Source organism: Sciurus carolinensis, chromosome 10 (assembly GCF_902686445.1).
Source record: "Sciurus carolinensis chromosome 10, mSciCar1.2, whole genome shotgun sequence".
Lineage (NCBI taxonomy): Eukaryota > Metazoa > Chordata > Mammalia > Rodentia > Sciuridae > Sciurus > Sciurus carolinensis.
In genome coordinates, this window is record NC_062222.1 from 105831844 (window position 1) to 105854388 (window position 22545).

A 22545-nucleotide genomic window follows, 5' to 3' on the forward strand; every position below is an offset into this window, starting at 1 on the left:
AATAGGTTGTACAGCACCAGCCACAGAGAAAGGCCCTGACACAGGAAACAATGAGCAACGGCAATGAAATGGACAGTTGGCAAGCAGTGCTCCAAGCTACTCCTGGCTGCCTCATCACAAAATCACAGATTACTGTAACCACCTCACCTACTATCTCCTCCTTTTTCCCTTAAACTGCAAAGAAAGATAGTTATAGACAACATATATATGTAGTATAATGATACATTATAATATATTATATTGCATTAAGAACATTAATAAATACATTATGAATATATAATAATAAAATGGATACATTATTAAATATGTATTTATGTATAATAAAAATAAAATTTGAAAAAACTTTTAATAAAATATAATTATATCATTATTTACAAAAGCCACTCTTAACATTAGCAAGGAAATAACTATAGAATGAGCCTATAAATATAAGACAAATTAAAACTATGCATCAATAAAATACTGAGATGTAGAGTAGGCCATGTGAGTTTTAATACACAAAAGGAAAAAATTCAAGTCAAAGGCATTAATTCAATGAAGGAAATTATATTACAATAATAAAAGATCAAGTCATAATGAATATAGATTAGTCAAAAATACATCTCTGTACAGTTAAACATACGAAGCCAAATTGATAAAAAACTAAATTATAACAGATGATCAATAAAAAACTACAAATGTTTGATGTGTTTGATGGAAACAGTTAAACTAATGAGATTTGAATGATATAATTAAGAAATAACTTTAAAATATTTGGTATTTATTTGCATACATATATGTGTACATATACCAAAACAGAGACTACACATTCTTTACAATAAGCTATATAAATTTTACAAAATTTTACCATATATTAAACTGTAAAGAAAATATCAACAAATTCCAAATAATAAGCATCTCATAGAGCATATTGTCTGGTCATGATGCAGTAAAATTACAAAAGTTTAAATATAGAACAAAGATGCTCAGTTTCTTGGAAATTTACAAATTCTCCAAAGAACATTTAGGCCAAAGAAGGAAAATTTTAAATTACCACCTACTTTATAATAAAAATTTAAATGTTACAAATCAAACTTACACAAACAATGTAAATCATTTTATGAGAAATATCCATTCATTTTTATTCTATAAAATAAATAAATATATGAACTAATAATTCTAGAAATTGAACAATACAAATTAAAAGTATAGTAGCAAATCAAGAAGAGAAAATAACAGAGAGCAAAATCATAGAACTAATATATACTAAACTTCCCTGAAAGCTATTAAAGTTTTCAAGCAATTATCCAATTATTAAATCAAATATTTGTACAATTTTGAAAATATTTAGAAATCATTACTATAATTATGGGAAATGATATTATATTGGTGCTTCAGAGTTTCTTTTTATGAAGGACCCTATATTTAGCAGGAAAATGCTTTCAAATAGAAGATACTTCTTTAGGAGACTGAGGTATTTGTGGAACTCTTAGCTTTATGGCAAAAGAGGAAGCACTTGGTCGTTACTGTAGAGCGTGAAAAAGAAAAAGAAAGGTGAATATTGTCTTAGAAATAGAAAATGTCTAAGTGGGGCATAACATGATTCTTCTGGATCAAATAAAGCCCTGACATGCTTGATTAAGTGGATTTATTGAGCAAGATAATGAAGTTCTTCGTACAGACTACTGTAGGATAAAACACGAACAGCCCACAGGGGCCCAACAACACAGAGGTAGAAGTAAACCCATGGAAATCACGCGGAGGAGTTTACATTATCGTAGGTTGTTAAGGACTAAGCTGTACCTCTGTCCTCTGCCAAAATTCTCTGAAGCCCTTACATTCGATGTGACTCTGCTATGGAATCATTTGTCCCTGAGAGACTCATATGCTAGAGGCTTGGTTCCCAGTGTGGTTGTGTTGAGGTGATAGAACCTTTAGAGGTAGGTCCTAGTGGAAGTATTTGGGTCATGGGGCTCTGACTTCATGAATGGATTAACGCTGTCTTGTGGGAACAGGTCAAGTCTGTTAAAGGCACATTAGTTCCCACAAGATTGGATTGTTTTAAAAAGAGTGAGTCTGAGTTTGACCCCTTTGATCCCCTGCTGCCTGTATTGCCATGTGATCTCTACCACGTGTGCTTCTATCGTTGTGATCCCAACCACCATGAAGCCCTTAAGCAGAGGTAAGAAAATGCCAATGTCTTGTTCTTGAAGCTTCAGAATTGTGAACTAAATAGACCTCTTTTTTTAGAAAGTAACCAGCTTCAAACATTTTGTTATAGCAACACAAGAAGAGCTAAGACTATACTTTAAGATAGGGTTTTTAAAGAGATAAAGTTAAATAAGTTCATAAAGTTGGGACCTTAATCCAATAACATTAATTTATAAGAAAAAGAGACACCAGTAACAGAGGAAAAGCTTTGGGAGGACACAGTAAGAAGGCAGCTGTCTGAAAGCCAAGGAGAGAGAACCCAGGAAAAAAATAAAGTGCTGACATCTTGATCTTTGACTTCTAGGCTCAGAAACGTTGGTTTAGTACCCCACACCCAGTCCTTGGCAAGTTGTTATGGTGGCTCTCAATGACTACAGTGTAACTCATTAAAGAAATAAATTTTAAGTCATGCTTAACAGAGTCAAGATGGTAGGGCGGAGAGCAATAGCTCAATCCCAATTGTGCTAAAATGTTTTTGTGCCCTTTGCTTCCAGTGTTCATGCTCTTGGCCTCAATGATCTCACTTTGGAAAACTTCTCCAAAAGATGTGTCATTGCAAAAATTATATTCACAAAGATGTTTCTTATACTGTTTACTAAGACAGTGAGCCTCAATTCTCAATGGCAGGAGAAAGATGAAAAAATAAAGTACATCCCTTCAAAAAAAATTACAAAACCATTTTAAAAGATTGTTTTTTAAATTAAGGAACTCTAAAATCCATTTAGGGCAATTCACAGTGATGGTGGGAAATAGAGGGTGTGTCTCCTGGTATCTTTTTTCACCAGAGTCTGACTTTAGAAGCCTATAAGCAAAGCCAGCCAGCTTCCTGCAACAGAGCCCAGCCTATGATTGTCCCCTCCTATAGATGTAAAGACTACAGTACAGTGAACTTAACAAATATGCCCAAGGTCACACAGTGAGAAAAGCTAGATCTATGGAGAAACGCATTATGAAACAATAGAATTCTGCTGCTTCAAGAAGCCTTCTTCTGATAAGTCCAGCCTCCACTGACCTTTTCTCCTCTGATCACGTACCACATAATAGATTTTTTTTTTTTTTTTAAAGAACGCTATCTTCCAGGGAGGGCACTACATTTATCTCATATTTTCAGTCCTAGAAGTTTCCGGTAAGAAAGATTACACAATTTTCATGACTCCTCAATGCACAAAAGACTCAACTAGCACGTGCATGATAGGTTCTCATTCATTTGTCAGTTAGTCAGTTTACAAATACTAAACTATTCAGTGATTGAGAGAAGTTCAAGAAAATGTACCTAGTTTTCCTCTTCAAAAGAAAAATAGACCTACTACTGGACATTTAGCTAGATTTTTATTCCAATTTTCTAATAACTTTATCATAGTATATTCTGAAATGTTTTTATTTTTATTAATTTTTTGTTTGTTTTTGGTTGTAGAAGGACACATGCCTTGATTTTATTTATTTATGTGGTGTTGAGGATCGAACCCAGTGTCTCAGGCATGCAAGGCAAACACTCTACCACTGAGCTACAACCCCAGTCCCTGAAATGTTCTTTTGAATCTAGAGGAAAAAGTGACCTTAAACGACTATTTATTGTCAATAATCTCCCTTTAACCTGAGTTCTGCCCTCCCCAAATAGAAACAGTTGACCAAACTTGGCAGTGTTCAGGATAGGACATATTTTTTTTTTATTTTTTATTATACCTTTTGCCTGAGAAATGACTGAGATTCTGTGTCATTCTGCATCAGTGCTTTCAGTTAGTGACAGAAGGGAATTGATTTCTTTCTCATTTTGACTTGTAAAAAATCTGAAAATGTAGGTCTTGTCCTATTTTCCCCAGGGACAGAACACAGTAGACAGAGTGGAGGCTGGATTCTCAGCAAGCACCCAGCTGCCGAAAGCAATCTGCACTCCAGGCCTTCAGGTCACCTTCTTAAACCCTCTCTAGAATCACTCAAGAAAGGACCAGAAGACTGAAGCCCAGGATCAGGTCTCCTGCCCAGATGTAGACTCTGACACCTTTTGTCCTTTGGCAGCTACAGTGGATGGTAAGTAGCAAGGTAACTGATTACCATCCTCCTTCAGTTAAGCTGTCAGACAAGCCTAATAAAACCTTTTGTCCTTAGACACTGATACTTTGTAGAAGTCTAAATTGATCTGAAACTCCTTCAGGAAAATGTGTTGAGTCCCTAAAGATCTTTGATCTGGTATTGTATCTCCTAGATCTTTCCTACAATTGAACTGAATCACAACTCTTTAGAAGGAACCAAAATCTCTTTTAAGGCAGGTATAGACAAGATTTGTTCTCTTGAAACATCATGCTAGGAAAACATGAGGCATAGAATCAGCAACATATTTTCACTCCTTTTTGCAACCTTATTCATTTTGCAAAGCACAGCTCAAAAGCTACTTTCTTAGAATCAACCTTCATTGCCCTAGTTAAAATACATCTCTCTCCCTCTCCCTCTCTCTCTCTCTCTCTCTCTCTCTCTCCTTTTCTAAATAAACCTTTTTTTTTCACCATTAATTTAGCACATAGCACAACTAGCAAAGTCTGTGGTGAGGTAGTGTGTGTCCATATGGTCCACCCCCACCCTCCCAAACTCCCACATACACATTCCTTAAGTTTGGAGCCTAGATGGCAGGGACTGTGTGCTTAAAAATCTGTGACTCTCTAGAGAACACTGTGAAGTGCTGCACACAGAGAATGCTCACTGTTTGCTCGATGACTGTACAGCCTATTCTTTCCGGGGTTTCCAGGGTAAATAATTTTTAACAGACCCTGGAGGCTGTGCAAAAACACATATCCACCTACCCCACCTGATTGCGAGCACTACTCCCCACGCAGATTAACAGTAGGACCCAAGTGCCAGAAAATACAAACAATGTAACAGTAATTTAAAAACTTCTGGCAATTATTTTTGCTTTTCCCCAAGTTGTACAATGGAAACCTATGCTTTATTTTGTAAAATCTTTCAAGGGAAAAACATGTAAAATAAATAGAAGAATGTGTAAAGATACAGTTAGCATTGGGAGGAGAGCTTGAAATCCTTCTCACTTACATTACCCATCAGGTTCTTCCCAATGAAAAGGCTGCAGGAACTTTGGGGCACCACCAAGAGTCATTTGAAAAGCACAAATTCTGAACCAGTCCATTTGATGCCTCAGATGGACACATGAATCAGGGAGAGGTGCTGGAAACCAAAAAAGTGGATGGGCACCTGGAGCCCAGTAACTCTATATCTTGCAAGGTCACATCCACACCCACAGAGGGAGCACACAAGGAGCCCTCATCTCAGCATTGCAGGGCGTACTGCTGGACAGATGGTTTGCTTCATTTTATTCATTATATTCATTCTTTGAATCTAACCCAGAGAATAAACACCATCAGGATCAGACATATGGCCAGGTCTTTAGCTTAATTTTTGTTTATGGAGAGAGAGGTACCTTGGGCTGAGCTCAATCAAACCAGGAGTCCAAGGAGTGATTAAAAACAAAGCCAAACCACAGTGAGGGCATCCCGATCATACCTGGGCATAAGCATGCCTACGGCTTGGCTCAGAAGCTTTGCTCTGTCAATCCCTGTGTGAGATGTTTGCTCAGCTGTAATTATATATAACATCATGGTAACAAACTAGATGTTTAGAGAAAATGGGTCCTAAGGGCCAGAAACTCTCAGAAAAAAATCCATGTATTTTTCATTTACTATTTTCTAATCAAAAGATAAATCAATGATGTAAATATTTGATTCAAGATTAGGTACCACATAGTAAAATATTTGTGATATTTCTTTTAAACTTTTGAATTATCAATTTAAAATTACTCTTCTTAATTCTTTCTTTTCTTAAAGGAAATCTGGATTTGAAATTTGTTATGTAATATATATGGTTAAGACATGGAACTTTAATTGGGCTCTAAAAAAGATATATCACAAAAGATTTCCTCTATTTCCATGTGTTTTCTTATACATTTAATGTTTTCTTATATTGTGAGAGCCCTCTGGTGGCTGAGAGGACTCTAAATCTCTATGCTCATAAGAAGAGAAGCAGAGTTCATTACCAAGCAAAGCTTTTCTTTATGGAGATACCGATTTCAAGTTCTTTAGAAATGGAAGCTTTTAAAATTTCTATTTCCAGGTCCAGTGTTTCATGGCTGTATTGCCAATAACTCAGAAAGTTGAGACAGAATGATTGCAAGGCCAAGACCAGTCTCAGCAAATTAGTAAGCCCTAAGCAACTTAGTGAGACCTCTCTCAAAATAAAAGGGCTAGGGATATAACTCAGTGGTAAAATACCCCTGGGTTCAATCCCAAGTACAAAAAATATTAACTTCCATTTGCTTTGTTTCTATTCATTAATGCATTTTTATTTGTTTTCTAGGATTAAAAAAGGACCTTTTTCAAATTCTTACAGTATCTTTAAATCCAAATAAGAAAACATCACATATACACACATACATTTTTTCCTCAATAAGATTGAGAATGATTAATGACCTACATCTAAGTTGAGATACAGGTAAATTGGCTCCTAGAGATCTTTATTAGATGTCATGATCTAAGTCCTCATTTAATTTGTGGTCAAGTTATAAATAGACACTACTGCTTTATACGTTTTTAGTATTTAGGTCCAGAGGACCAACTTTAAGACTTAAATTTTGACTTACTATACAAATTCTTAAATAATGAACCTACTAGTCACTTTACAAGTATCTGGCACAGAGAATCACAGCAGAAAAAAACACAGAATGCCAAAGTCTTGACCTAATGTGATAATGGACTTAAATCTGAGAAATGATAAAGACAGACTATAAACTCTTTTTTATTAGTTTATAATACAAACTCTATGGAGGAAACTATTCCTTGGTCTATAATGTAAGAATACGTAATGTTTGCATGCCTCAAAAGTTCTCTCTTTTTAATTGACTCTGAGTTTCAGGAGTGAAAATTGAATTGAGCATAAACAGTTTACTGCTATTGACTTTTCATGTCATTGAATTCACAGCAGCATCCAAAATATGAGATAAAGAAATTGTAACCATAGTATTTCTGCATTTCTTCTATGAGTCTCAGACTTGAGGGAAAAGATGACAAATAAATCTGAGACACTGCAGGTAGAGATTTGATTAATGGACCCAGGGTACCACTAGATACTGTTGGTGATGTTGGGAAATTCCTGAAGGAACAAGATGATGGTGTGTTGATAATAGAAATTTGTAGGGGATTGGGTACTTTGATTTAAATCTACAAAGTAGGGCTTTCAATGCCTAACTGTCCCACGAACCAGTTGCATGGGTTCAGAGGTATTAAAGCATTAACTAACTTTGGTCAGTCAAAAGTATGCAACCATACATTAAGAAAAGGCTTCAGATCAGTGAGCACATTTAATGCAGGCGAAAACCAGGATTAGATAAAATCAAAATCCTGCACTTTAGTAGATTGTTGCAGAAATGGCTACAAACGACTCATGTCTCATTGCATGAGCACCCCTATGGCATGATGTTAGTGTACCTTCCATCAAGACTCGGGGTCTATTTCCATCTTGAATCTGAACTTCACTAGGCAACCTGCTCTAATCAATGGAAAAAGCACATGTGACACAAACAGAGACTTGAAATGTGCTTGAACATTGATGTTTGCCTCTTTCACTTGAAAACCCCTTACCACCATTTAACATGTCCCAGACAGTCTATTCAAGAAAGCCACTTGGAGAAACTCTGAAGAGCCAATCTCAAGATACATAACTAAGGCCATCCTATGTCATCCATCTATGGCCAAGCCACCAGCAGACTGCACAGAGCCGCCAAATTCCACCAACATTGCAACCTACAGAACAATTGTTTATAAGCTACTAAGAATTGAGTGGTTTATTATATAACAAAAACTAACAAATACAGCTACATCTTAACACCTTAACTATGGTTTGTCCCGGTCCATACCACCTTTCTTTGGAGATGGAAGTTTGAGAAATTTGATCAATCATTAGCTTTCTGATCTAAGGAATGATACCAGCACCAGGTTAGACTACTTCTCTCTCTCTCACACACACACACACACACACACACACAGTTATAATCATAAAACATCACTGTGCATATTTCACAAAAAGTAACTTGATCCTTAATCATTGCCCAGTAATAACACATACATACATGAGAAAGAGACTTGGGGAAAGCATAGTAAAATTTATCCAAAAACCAAGAAGACATGGAAATTAACTTGAAAAACAATTCATGTGAAAATTTTGCCTGGTCTCAGATTCACTGTGGTCAATTGTAAGGTAGAGATATTTAAAGTAAATCTAGACTCCATTATAGGAGGAATTAAAACCATTTTCAAAGAGATTTGCTCTGGGTGTTATTAAAGATGAGGGTAGAGAATAATATTTGGAGGTTCAAAAAACCATGCAGTAAGAGTTTAGGGTGAAAACATACCAACACCCTTGTATAAAAGATAGTTATTAGAACAAGGAAACAGTTTTTATTTATATTGCTCCAGGAAGAAGAACCAGTACTAATGGTTGCAGGAAGTAGAAGGGTCATGTGCTCCACAGGTCTTGACTTAGTACCTGAAAGTAATTAGCCTTGAAGACTACTCTTTCCTTATCTACAAAACATCAAAAACAAAACCCAAAATATCAAGCTATTTCCAAGTAACTTCATTTATTCCAACAACAAAAAAAAGAGTATTAATAAGAATAAAAAATATTTCAGCATGAAATAGTTTTGCCTAACAAGGTAAGACTCACAACATGTGCCATCCAATCAAAAATTACCAAGAAGCTGTTGTTTGAGTGTAATCTGAGTGTCCCCTAAACATCAATGTAAATCTTGGTTCCCATGGTGGTAGTACCGGGAGGTGCTATGGACCTTTAAGGGGTGGAACCTAGTGGGAGGTCCTTAGGAAATGTGGGTGTCCCCTCAAAGGTCAGTAAGGACTGCAGGTTCTCCCAGACTCAAGACATGACTGCTGTGCTCCCACAGGTAGTCTTGCCATGATGTGCCTCCATCTGCCACAATCACCAGAATTAAACTGATGCATATGCCATACATTTGAGCCTTCAAAACTATGAGCTAAATAGTTTACTATTTAGAAGTCAGTGCTTCAGATATTTCATCCTAGTTATGTGAAGCTAATTAGTACAGAAGAATAGAAGTAGAAAAATGTGACTCATAATGAGGAAAAGTATCAACCAATTAAAATCATCTTAGAATTGGCACAGATATTAGGATTATCAGATAAGGAAGTATGTTTCTTCTCCCTAGCCCCTTTCTCTTGCCCCCTCTGTGCTTCCTGACTGCCATGAGGTGAGCAGCTCTATAGTACCACATCCTCTGCACCATGATGTTCTGTCTCACCACCAGCTGAAAGCAATGGAAAGAGTTGACTGTGAACTGAAATCTCTGAAACCATGAGCCTAAATAAACTTTGAACTGTTATTCTCAGATATTTTGGCATAGTGATGAAAATCAAGCTAGCATAGTACTCCTTGATATTTAATCAAAAGAGTTGAAAGTTTATGTCTACATAAAAACCTTTACTTTCACTTTTTATCTACTAGAGATTTATTCTTTATCATCAAAATGTGGAAGCAACCAAGATGCCCTTCCATTGGCAAATGGACAAATGAACTTTGGCATATCTAAACAATAAAATATTTCTCAGCATTAAAAAAAATGAGCTATCCATCCATGAATACATGGAAGAAACTAAAATGCACATTACTAAATTTTAAAAAGCCAATGTAAAATGCTACCTACTGTTTGTTTCCATTTATACACCACTGAAGAAAAGGCAAAACTATGGAGATAGTAAAAATATCAGTAGTTTCTAGAGTCGAGGGAAGGGAAGATGAATAGGCAGAATGCAGATGATTTTTTTAGTATAGACACTGAATGGCACTATAATGGTACATACATGTTATTATAAGTTTTTAATGGTGTATTTTTTTGCAGTGTAAGGGATCAAATCCAAGACCTTGTGCATATTAGGTAAGTGCTCTACCCCCAAGCTATACCCCCCTTCCTCTGTCATTATAAATTTATCCAAACTCTTAGAATGTACAATATCAAAAGTAAATCCTCATATAAATTATGGTCTTTGAGTAATAATAATGCATCAATGTAGGTTCATCAGTGTAAAGAATGTATCATTTGGTGGAGGTTGTTGATGATGGAGGAGGCTATGCCTGTGACTGAAAGTGTACAGGAAATCTCTATAACTTCTGTTTGATTTTGCTGTGAACCTAAAATTACCTCTAAAGAAAAAGAGTCTATTTTTAAAACTGGAACTTCTGCAGATAAAATTATCAAGTCTGTGATTTAAAAATACACTGCTGTGATTAATGGAATTTTAGACATTATAGAAGATAAGATTAGGGACTGAGGAGATAGATATAACAATAGAAACTATCCAAAATGAAATGAATTGTGTGCTATGGAACAAACTCTAGCAGTCTAATATGCATATAAATAGAGTCCCTGAGGAAGAAGGAAAAAAGGAGGAGATGAAATATTTGAAAAATAATGATTGAAAAGTCTCTAAATTTAACCAAAAGCAAACTAACATTCAAGAATCAGTGAAACTTAGGCACCAAAAAACAAAACTATGTCAAAACATATGATAATCAAGTAGGTCTTTTTACATCAGCATCACCACGAAGAAGTGGGGAATCTGCTACACTATAATGTCATGATGTCACCAGGTATGTAGAAAATTTTTAGCTTCCTTATAACTGTAGGGGACCACCATGGTGTATGTGGTCTACATGAAACATCAGTATGTGGCACATGACTGTACATCCTGAATGTAGTGGTAGGTTCGTGAATATACACATTTGTCAAAACTCATCAAACTGCATACTTTTTGTTGTTCTGGAGACAAGTCTTGCTATATTGCCCAGGCTGGTCTCAAACTCCTGTACTCAAGTGATCCTCCTGCCTCAGTTTCAGAGTAAGGACTACAGGTACTGCCACCAGACCAGGCTGGATTGTGTCTTTAAATGGGTACAAGTCTACCCCAATAAAGTTGCTTTAAAAATGATAAATGAAATCAGCATATCTGACAGGTGCTGTGATTTGGCTCACTCTGTATTCAAGCCGGTTTTCTTCCAGAAGTTCTTATTGTACTACAGAGGCTAGAAAACCAAAAAATGTTTTCCAGACTCCCTCACCTTAAGTTTGGGGCTTATTTAGTAAACACAGTTCAAATAAACTCACTGGAAACTCTATGTAGGAACAGAATTGAATAGTGGGAAGGGCAGAGAACAAATGGTTCTTTCTGCTGGTCTGAGTCACTGTCAAGGCAGTGAGTCTCTGGAGCTGGTCCATGCTTCTTGATTAAGGCAGAAGTTGCCCATCTCAGCTGAGAATTTTTGTGAGTAGTCCTTAGAAATGGGCTTAGAGTCTGTTTTTCTAGTCCATAAACTAGTTATGCTCAATAATAATTGCCTTCTTTCTTCAATGGAACAATACAGTACTTTAAATAGTTGTGGAATTATCACACAGTCACAATATCAGATAGTGTAAGACACTTATGGAGATCAACAGCCCTTCTATGAATTCTGTTACCAGACATTCCACTTAAGTACATCTTTTTTATAGCTCCATCCAATGTAGCTTTCATGGATTTCCATTGTAGACTTTTGTGGTTGGACCAGACAGGTCATCATTTCTAATCTATTTCTACTAAATTTCTAAGAACATCTGTATAAGCTATTGGAACGCGATCTTTTTTGTGGAAAGATTTTCCAGTGCTGAAACAACACAACAGCACCCCTAAGCCCCTTCCAACCTGAATTCCTCTCTCCCCACAATCCTGCATCCCAAGGCAGTCGTCGATTTGTCTTCTAAAGCAATTTCTTCCATTTGACTCTTCCCATCTTTGTTTTTAAGTTTGGCGGATGATGGAGTCAGGGGAAAAAAAGAGCTTAGTTTCCTGGTCAGCTCTTCTATTCTTGCCCATTGAACACATTCTCTTCACTTGCAGGAAGATAACTGGCTTCCTCCATCACTGCCCACCTGCTTCTGGTGGTGAGGACAGTGAAACAGTGAAGAAGGTGCAAAATCTTCTCCTGCTGTCCCAGTCCCCTCCAGGTGTCCCTTGCAACTGCCTCCATGTGCCTCTCTTTCTGTCTTTGTCTATTCACCTGATTCTCTGGTTGTTCCTGCTTCTTTATTTTCACCTCCTTAAAGAAAACTATTGTCTAGATGATTCACACATCTTGAGTTTTCTCACCCATCTAAATCTGAACTCAATCAAATGGCTTCATGTGACCATTTAACACACCACAGATGTTAGGGAAATTACCAAAGGCAGTCTATTTTCCTAAAAGCGACGTTTCACCATGTACCACAACCCAGCAGAGGGCATCCTTCCATTTCAGATGCATGAGCAGCAGGAAAAAGGCTCCACAATGCAAGCACTGGATTCCTTGCAACCGTGCACTGGAATTTCAATAAAAGGGCTATTGTAGTCGAAGGGGAGGTGTGTTTTATAATTATTCTTTATTATATAAGTTATCATTTGCTACTTTGAATTATAGGTTTAGCAGTAATTCTTCCTTTAGCATACGAACATAAAAGGAGGCGAAAAATCCACTTCTGGACTCTTTCCAGGTTTGGAGCATTGGATTCAAATTACATTATCCACCCCAAGGTTGCCCAGTGTGTAAATAAAGTGATCATGGAGAAAAGGCAATTGAGGGGGAACGTGTTCCCCACCTTACTGATCCATGAGGAAAGAACATGAGGAAGCAATACATACAGCATACTTCAACCATTCTGTCTACAGTCTTATTTGAGCATCCAATTAGTGCCTAGGCTTGTAGGATGCATGAAGACCAGATCATCAAACAGTCAAAAATCCCTTTCCTCCAGATGATGTTCCAGAAAGCAAGGGTTTAGAATGTCAGACAAATCTAATTTTGTTCCTGGCCCTGCCTCTTGGCCAGCTGTGTCACCTGAAGCAGAGAAATTAATGTTTCTCTTTCAAAACGAGGATAATTGATTATTAGTATTTCTTGGAAAAGCAATACATTGAACAGGCATAGGAACTAAGTACTTATATATATTAACTTCATAAAATCCTCACCTTCAGCCTGTGAGATAAACGGTTATTATTCCCATTCTATAAATAAGGAAACCAACACACAGTCAAGTTAAAAGTAGGAGCAGGATTTTAACAAGGCTGCCTACCCAACACTAGTGTTCCCCTCTTAACCAGCATGCTACACAAGTTATCCTGAGGATTAGCTAAAATGACTGGTGGAAAGATGAGGGAACAGTATAGTGTTGTTATTGTACTATCCTTGTTTTTATCACTATTACTATGGTTTTCTGGGACCTAAGGGGATTTGTTGAAATACACTAAAAGCAGGATCAATACTTCAAAATTCCCCTACTCCAAAATGTAGCCCATTTTGGTTAGGACAAGAGTACATAATGTACTCACTATGAAATCACAGCTTCTTGGCATTTATCCTTCCATAAGATGATAGGCTGCCTCTAACAGCTATGACAAGACATGAGAATACACATTCCCTGCAACAAAACACAGTCCTCTCCTGCTCCGGATTTCTCCATCTTCTCTGAAAAACTAAGCATTAAAATCAGAAACTAGATAAAACAAGGTCCAAGTACCCTTCACAGTCTCTCCATTCTAGGATAATAGACCATGTATTCAGCTGCAGCCCCTGAATGGTGGCTGGTGTCCCTGGCTTCTTGGCTGTCTGAGCACACTTCCCAAAGCTCTCGCCTTAGGCTTCTTATCCAAGCAGGCTCACACAGATCAATGGGGGTTAATTACACTAACGGTATTATTCAAAGAGAAATGAACTGGGCTTATTTTGTTGCTGCTCTGGGAGTTCTCTCTGCTTACCATAAGCCTGAATTTATGTTTCACAGTGCATTACAAAAATCAAGAATAATTTTAAACGATAAGCAGATAAAATTCGGGTCCCAGACCCCATTCCTATCAATCTCATTTCAAGACCATCATCTTAGGTTCACTGGGTTAGAAACAGGGTGTTTGATAATGGGGGAATTAAGAGAACACAAATGCATAAGCATTGCATTTTTCTTATTTGTAATGGAAAAAAAAATGGTTTTATTCCATGTCGATCTTCACAATGCAAAACTCCAGTAACCTGAACATTTTAAAAAATGGATTCCTGTTCAAAAATGTAATTTCATGCTGATTTTACGTCACTGTACTTTTGTAAGGTTGACCACTGTAGCAGCACATCATTGGGGACAGATGTAAATGCTTCAATCTCTGGTTTGAGCTTCAAAAAATATCAGGAGTCCCGATAGTTATCTTGGAAGTCATCTTGTTATATGAGTTTACATATTTCTATCAACACTGCTTGAGATCTACGACAAAGAAGCTCCTCCTTGGCTGAGTACTTACCCCCAGATAATGGCCATCGATGAACACAACCGGGAGGGACGGAGCTTCTGAAACCCGACGGCACCGTTCATCCAACTCTTTTCCATATTCACCATTCAGAGCTATGTTTTTCTCTTCAAATTTCACTCGATGGTTTTGGAAGATCTTTCTAACCAGTTCACATCTCTCAAAGGTTGTCCTCACCACACGGAGGCAAGTGGTATAAATCACTACTCGGTCAAATTCTAGGTCAGTTGATGGTTGCTGAGGGGGGAAAAATTGCAGTGTAAACACAATTGCATTTACTTTCCTACATCTAATTATTCTAAGACAATTAGCAAGTGTCTTATACACTAAAAACCTGCAATAAAAGTTGAATGGGTATCTTATTTATCATTCAAAGACTCTTTTTAAGTTCGAACATTTGTAAATAGAGATAGGACTAGCAGTATCATTAAATGACACAATTTAATTTCTTTCCTTTCAAGTGGTGGTGTATCTTAAGATTGGCAAAGTCTCACGAAGTCTCACCAGACCAACAGGGTGACACAAGGAATGGTTGAATCATGTCTGATGTTTTCTAGCCATTTCCATATCTGCACCTTAAACCCAAAGTAAAATATGTCACAGAATAGGCAAGTTTAGAAGTTTTGACCAGTTGGAAATTCTTGTACATATCAATTTGGTAAATTTCCATTGTCTTTTGAGCCATGCTTTCCTGGGAATAATAAGAGCTCAGTCATAGGGTCTCTCTGAGGGTGAAGTAGCACAGCATAGGTAAGTATGCTCTATTGAGTGACAGGGCTCCAACGTGCAGTGAGAAGTCTCTGCCACCAGGCATAAGGGATTGACTGTACCAGAAAGGTAATGCACAGAAGCCAACAGAAGGGAGCAGGGAATTGAAGTCAGGCACTTAAACAAAACAAAGTAAAACAAACAAAAGGATTCAGATATAACCATAGCAGAGGGAAGCAGCACTCAAAACCAAGGCAAATAATGTCTTATGGGAGAATCTCTGTTTCCTGCTAAATAAGAATCAGTGACTGCTTGCCTGGGAAACTCCACAGCACTGCTAGACTGAACTACAGGGCCACGCCAGAGCAAAACCAGCAGGAAAGCTCTTCCTCCTCATCACAGTCGTATTTGAAAGAGAATGAATAGAGTATATCTACATCCTGAGGCCAAGAAATACATGAGAATTCACAGGGCTATAGTTGTTAAAATATAGCCACATAGTATGTTTTATAACTAAGCTGCATATCAAACTAATTTTACAAGTTTCCATCCTAAATTTCAATTATGTAATTAATAATTTGTCTGGATTTCTTTGTGACCTAATTGTGATTTTTTTTATTAATAAAAACTAATGAAAAAGGATCCTTTATTAAGCTTATGACTAGACCTACATTTAACTTTCCTGTGTGGTATGAAAAAGTATTTTAATAGAGTAATAAAAGTATATAATATCTTATTGATAAATCTATTCTTTAAAAAGATTAAGTTTTAGGATGTCTTCATTTTGTTGTGAATCAGGTAAATGTTAATAATATGCTACTTATTATACAGTGTTTCAAGAGATTCACTTAATTGCCTGTTTGCCCCTATATAATATGTAGTCTATTTGAAATTGTTTTTTTTAATGACATTCAAAAGAGTTGTTTATGTAGAAAAACAGTAGTGAATGTTAATTGTCTCCCCACCTGTATTTATGGGTGCTAGTTCAACTGCTTTGCTATTTGCAAAGCTATATTATCAGAGGAAAGTGTATTTATAAACTGTATGGAACTAAAAAGTAGAAATTTTAAAAAAATTCTTTAAACAAAAATACAACCACATAACTCGAAACCTTGATCAGAAGTCACCTCACACAGCTAAATATCAAAATCAGCCACACTAAACATCACCACTTTGTATTTAAATAAATCAGATTATTCTGCCAAGATATAAATGCACAGACAGTACTAAAAACATCTACTGTTATGAAAACATCAATACGGTGATCTCTACTTTGTGGAGAAAAAGGACAATTTTTTTCTAATAAAATTTATTCGAGATGTAAGAATCATTTCTTCCCTTGACAGAATGTAGAGGTTAACTTGAAAACCCAGAGACCTGAAGGGGCTAAACAGGTGTCACAAATACGAAAGTAGGTCAGGATTAATAGAGAAATTAGGGACAGACAGGGAAATGGCATCTATAAGAGACAAACATTACACAGCTTCAGGCAATTGTTGGCTTGCATGCTGTTTTAGTCAGCTTTTTCGCTGTTGTGGCTAAAAAATCTGACCAGAACAATTTTAAAGGAGGAAAAGTTTATTTGAGGGCTCACAGTTTCAGAGGTCTTAGTCCATAGAAGGCCTGTTCCATTCCTTGGGTTTCAAGATGAGGCTGAGAATCATGGTAGAATAGTGTGGCAAGGGAAGCAGGTCACATGATGATGTAAGCCAAACCAGACTCTCCTGGCCTGATACAAATATACATCCCCCAAGCCAGACCCCAGTTCCCACCTCCTCCAGTCACACCCTACTACTTCAGTTACCACTCAGTTAATTTCTGTCAGGGATTAATTCGCTGATTGGGTTAAGACTCTTACAACCTAATCACTTCTCTTCTGAACCCTTTAGCATTGTCTTATGTGTGAGCTTTGAGGGGACACCACATCTAAACCATGACATTCCACCCTGGCTCCCCAGAGCTCACTCATATGATAATGCAAAATACATTTAGTCCATTCCCAACAGTCCCCATAGTCTCAACAGTTCCAAGATTGCTCAAAGTTCAAGTCAAAAGTCTTCTCTGAGGCTCAATGCAATCTCACATTGTAAGTTCCTGTAAAATTAAAAGCAATTCACAAGGGTCCAATATATAATGGTACAGAATGAACATTTTCATTCACAAAATTAGTGGCATAGAAAGAAAGGATAATACCAAAGCAAGACTGAAATTCAGCTGGGAAAACAAGTCCTGTAGCTCCATGTCCAGCATCCGGGACACACAGTGTTGTGATGTTCTCTTTAAAGGGCTTGTGTAGCTCTGCCCCTTGGCCTTATTTGTTGCAACCCAAGTGGTCCTTCTGTTGGCTTATCTCTGCTCAGCTTCTTAGGACGATGTCCCACATTACTGGCATTTCTTAATGTCAGGGGTCTCCACTGCAGCTTTGGCTTCTTACTCATATCTCCACACTTGGACATCTCGGAGGCTTCCCACAGGGTCTCTGACCCTGCTGCACCTTTGCCTGGCCTCCCAGGCCTTCCTTTGACCTTCCTTGGTGGAAGCCTCCATGACCCCCTAATTCTAGCATTCCTGCAAAACCAGCACCATGTGGTTGACACCAAGGTCTGCCACCATCTTTAGCAGTAGCCAAGCCTCCAGAGAGCTGGCTGCAGCAGCCTCTGAGTGAGCATGTTGAAAAACCTTTCTAGTCTCCCTTGTGCAAGAAGGGTGCCTCACTGGTCTCAAGAGAATTCTCACCTTTATTCCCTTGATCCTAAATGGATATGGTCTTGTCAGTTCCTGAGATGTCTTCAAGCCATCTTTCTTACTGTCTCTGTGCAAGGTCTTTAGCATTTCTTTAGTTGCAATAATGTCTTTAACAACTGCAACTTCCTTAGCCCTAGTTTTACTCCTGCATTTCAAGTTCATATTTTTTCTAATCTTTCTGCTCTGCTTTCTGCTCCTGATTATCACAATAAGTTTGGCTGAAAGCTGCCAACAATATTCACACCACTGCCTGAATGCTATGCTGTCTAGAAATTGTTTCCACTAGATGAAGAAAATGTTTGCTTTTAAAACCAGCTTCACAGAGTCTCAGAACAAGGGCAAAATGCAGATAATTTCTCAACTAGAACACAACACAAATGGTCTCTAGTCCAATTACTGACAGAGTCCTCCTTTTCCTCTAAACCCTTTTGAACCCTGTCTTCACTGTCCACAATCCTATTGGCATTCTGGTCTTTTGAACTCCCACCAGAATCATCCATTAAGCTCCATTTACAACAATCTAAAAGCCTTTCCAACTTGCACTGCTAAACATCTCAAAATTCCTCCCACCAACTTCAAAAAGCTCAAAAAGTTTCTGAAGCACATAGGTTAGTCACAGCAACAACTCCACTTCTTGGTACCAATTTCTGTAGTAGTCATCTTTTTCACTGCTGTAACTAAAGAATCTTACCACAACAATTTTAAAGGAGGAAAAGTTAATTTAAGGGCTCACAGTTCCACAGGTCTTAGTCTATAGAAGATTGACTGCATTCCTTGAGTCTTGGGATGAGGCAGAACATCATGGTGGAAGAGTGTGGCAAAGGGAAACCCACATGATGATCAGAAAACAGAGAGACTCCACTCTCCAGAGACAAAATGTATACCCCAAAGCCATACCTCCAATTCCCACCTCCTCTGGTCACACCCCACCTGCATCCAGTTATCACTCATTTAATCACATCAGGGATTAATTCACTGATTAAATTAAGGTTATAACCCAATCATTTCTCCTCCAAATCTTCTTGCACTGTCTTACATGTGAGCTTTTTGGGGACATCACATCTAAACCATAACACATATATATGGCCCCAGTGTTGTTAGCGTTAGATGTGGAAAATGAGAAATCCCCAAGATAATGTGGCCTGGGAAAAAGGAGTTAAAAAGAAGGCTATACACTGACAGTCTTCACCTCCCAAGACAAAGGTCTTCCAGATGCCAACCATGAACAGGGAGGAAGTGATGATCCTGCCAATTGCAAACATGGCAGCAGAGTGTGGTACAGCAAAACTGCTCACTTCTTGGCCAGGAGGCAAAGGAGGGGAAGAAGGGCATCCCAAGTGACAATTCCCAGAAAGTATTAATCCTCTTCAAAGATAGATCTGCAGACCCTCGACCCAGAAGGTCAAATTCCTAAGCCCTCAAACTGATACATTCATTGACCCCAAATTACTGAGTACCCAAGAACACTGATATGTTCACTAGACCACCCCATGAAATAACCTATATAAACCCAGTCCCTTTCTTTGTTCAGTGGCTCATTTTCCACCATGAAAGTGGGTCCACCAGCACCATTTCATCCCTGCATTCCCTGTTCCTGTGTGAAATTTTGTTCCTGAATAAACAGTTGAGATGATTTGTAAGGGTTGCATCCCTCCAGGTCTTTTGTGCTAACAGTTAGACATGATTTATTTTAGATAGAAACTTAAAATCTAGATTTCTGTAGGAAATTTCCTGATTCCTGAATGGTGGTGCCTAATTAAAAATGTTTTAAAAGACCATTTTGACAATGCATTTGAAAGTATCTTCTTTTCCATCACTATAACAAAATACCTGAGATAATCAATTTATGAAAGAGAAAAGACTTATTTTGACTAACAGTTTTGGAGATTTCAATCCATGACTGTGTGAACTCATTTCTTTGACTCTGTGGCAAGATACCAGATCATGGCAGAAGTGTGTGGTGGAGCAAAACTGCTCACTTCCTGGCCAGGAAGCAAAGAAGAGAAAGAAGGGCATGCTCCCAGTGACCTAAAGACCTCTCATCTGGCCCTACCTTTTAAATATTCCACCACCTCTCTCTAGTGGCACCCTGGAGAACAAACCTTTGACACATGGGTCCTTGGATTACATTCTAGATCCAACTATAGCATGGCATAAAGTGCCAATCTATTTCCACTAGATAGCATATGGACTTGAAAAAGATAAATGTAGGTTCTGTCCCCAGCCATCTATTCTTCTTTAGGAAGCACATAAACTACTTAGCCTCCATTTCCTCATCTGTAAAAGATGATTGTGATGATAACAATAAGTGCCTAACAGGGTTTCTGAGAAGACTGAGTCAGAGAGACGAGGCAAACAACTATTGTAGGGCTTGAAAGGTGGTACTGCTCAATATGGAAAAAAATACTAACTTCACACCATGAAGTGCTGAAGTCAAAAGTGTGAACAAAAATAAGTCTGTGGAAAAGACCAAGGTAAATGATGACACCAAGATGGATGCTCACCATGCTTTAAATTAAGAAGCACTAATTTTAAGAGGAAGCAAGCAAATACCCCAGAGTCCATGGCGCCTCTTCATGCTCACAGTCATGAGTCAGTGAAGCCCAGGAGCTCACTGGGGATGTGGCAGCTTTTGGAAAAGCACCAAGGTTCTCCTTTTTTCTGACGCTATTGAGATAATTTTACTTCTTCCTCTAAAAGTTCACGTCATCTTCTCCTTCTCCTTCTTTCTCTTACCTGATTGCTCCAGCTAGGATGTCTGTCCAGGACTGTCTTAAGTAGAAATGGTGAGAGTGGACAGCCTTGTCATGTACAGATCTTACCCATCAGGAGGTTAGCTGTGAGCTTTTTGTGAGTGACCTTTATTATGGTGAAGAAGTTTCCTTCTTAAGTCTGTTTAATTGAGATTCTTTTATCATGAAAGGACATTGAACTAGATGCATTATATTTTGAGGAACTCAGTTATGATCACCTAGGTTATTTAAAATGTCCATTTAAAATAATGGCTAGGCATTCATTCAGCAAATGTATTTGCCAAACACAGTGCTGGGCAATAGATATTTAATAATTTGTACAAATAATACAATTCCTTACCAACATGGAGCTCATAGTATAAAATAATAAAAATCTGAAAAGTTACATGAATATGGAATTACAAACTGGTAAGTACCAGAAAAGAAATGCACAAGTAGTGAGAACAATTTGCATCCGTGTCGTCTCATCTTAGAAGTCAAGAAAGTGTTTTCTGACATTTGAGTTCTGATTGGAAGCACAAGAAAGAGTCACAGAAATTAACTAGGTAGAGACTATGAGAGAAAGGTGGCTTGTTTAAAATTCTTCAAAGATCACTTCCTGAATCCACAAAGGTAAATCTACAAAAGAAAACTAGAAAATTATGCTAGACCAATATGCAGGTCAATATCATGCTGTGTCTTATAGATATTTTAAAGATCTAGAACAATGGGAAATTCCTAAAGTTTTTTGTGGGGGATAGCAGAGCCTGCACTGAATCAGGTTTACATTTCAAAAAAGATGAATGCAGAAGGGACAGCGCATATAGTTGCGCAAGATGTGCACTGCAAAATCCTAGGTAGTGCTAGAAGGAGCACAGTCTAAATAAATGATTTGCCTGAGTTGTGAGTCTACATTTTGTGCAACCATTCTCAGTCTCATCACTCATCCCCCTGGTCTGAGAAACAGGCTGAATATGGGGCAAACGTGGCATAGAAAGTATGGTTGTGTATTGGAATAGGGTGTTCAACAGAATGTCCCAAAAAGATCTTTCTTATTGCACATTTTTATATGGTTTTGAAGTAGGTTTTCCTAGAGGTAGGGGCAGATCAGATAATTCCTCAAGATCTTTTCCAGTTTTATAATATGAAATTTAAATGATATTGTCTTTGGAAAAAAAAAAATCCTCTTCTACATCTGTTCCATTTTCTTTGCTTCCACAGATTTGTCAAAGCATCTGGCCAGAAATCTAAAAATAGCTTCTGGATGGCTCGCCTTTCCTCTTCTTGCTTCCTGAGGGTTACCATGGGAATCATGTAATGAGGGGTGGAAGCAGGTGAGCTGTGTGGAGAAGCCACTGGGATTGCAGCCTGCTGGTTCTCAGAGAGCCACCTAGAGAGTGATAAAGGCAGGTCATTTCCTCTTCTCGGTTGATTAAAAAGATGAATCAGGGATGCCTGGAAGCCTCACAACAACCTGCAGCAAACACACATGGGTTAGGGATGGAAATTGCTATCAGTGAGAATAAGGGTTACCAAGCAGTCCACCTATGTCCTCAACCTGCTTCACCCTGCAACCATGGCCCCATGGAACAGTAAGTACCTTCATAACCTGATATCTTAAGACAATTCTGAAGGCTTCACTCCCACTGGAATTGCTCCTGGAATTCAGGCCAAGAATTAGTCCCCACATGTCCCTCACAGAGGATCACAGCCGAGCAGGCTCAGCTCCTCCACTGCAGCAAACCCAGTGGGCTATTCCCACTTCCGCCTGGCCCACTTCT

At 37.9% G+C, this 22545-nt stretch overlaps 1 protein-coding gene across 1 annotated transcript in view; it reads right to left on the minus strand.

Annotated features, from left to right (window-relative positions):
* The window catches only part of Grxcr1 (glutaredoxin and cysteine rich domain containing 1), a 114795-nt gene that overhangs the window by 30494 nt on the left and 61756 nt on the right, over positions 1–22545 (minus strand). Inside the window, exon 2 of the mRNA XM_047565651.1 lies at positions 14574–14816. Within this exon, the coding sequence (XP_047421607.1) occupies positions 14574–14816 (243 nt within the window). The remainder of the gene's footprint in view (positions 1–14573; positions 14817–22545) is intronic.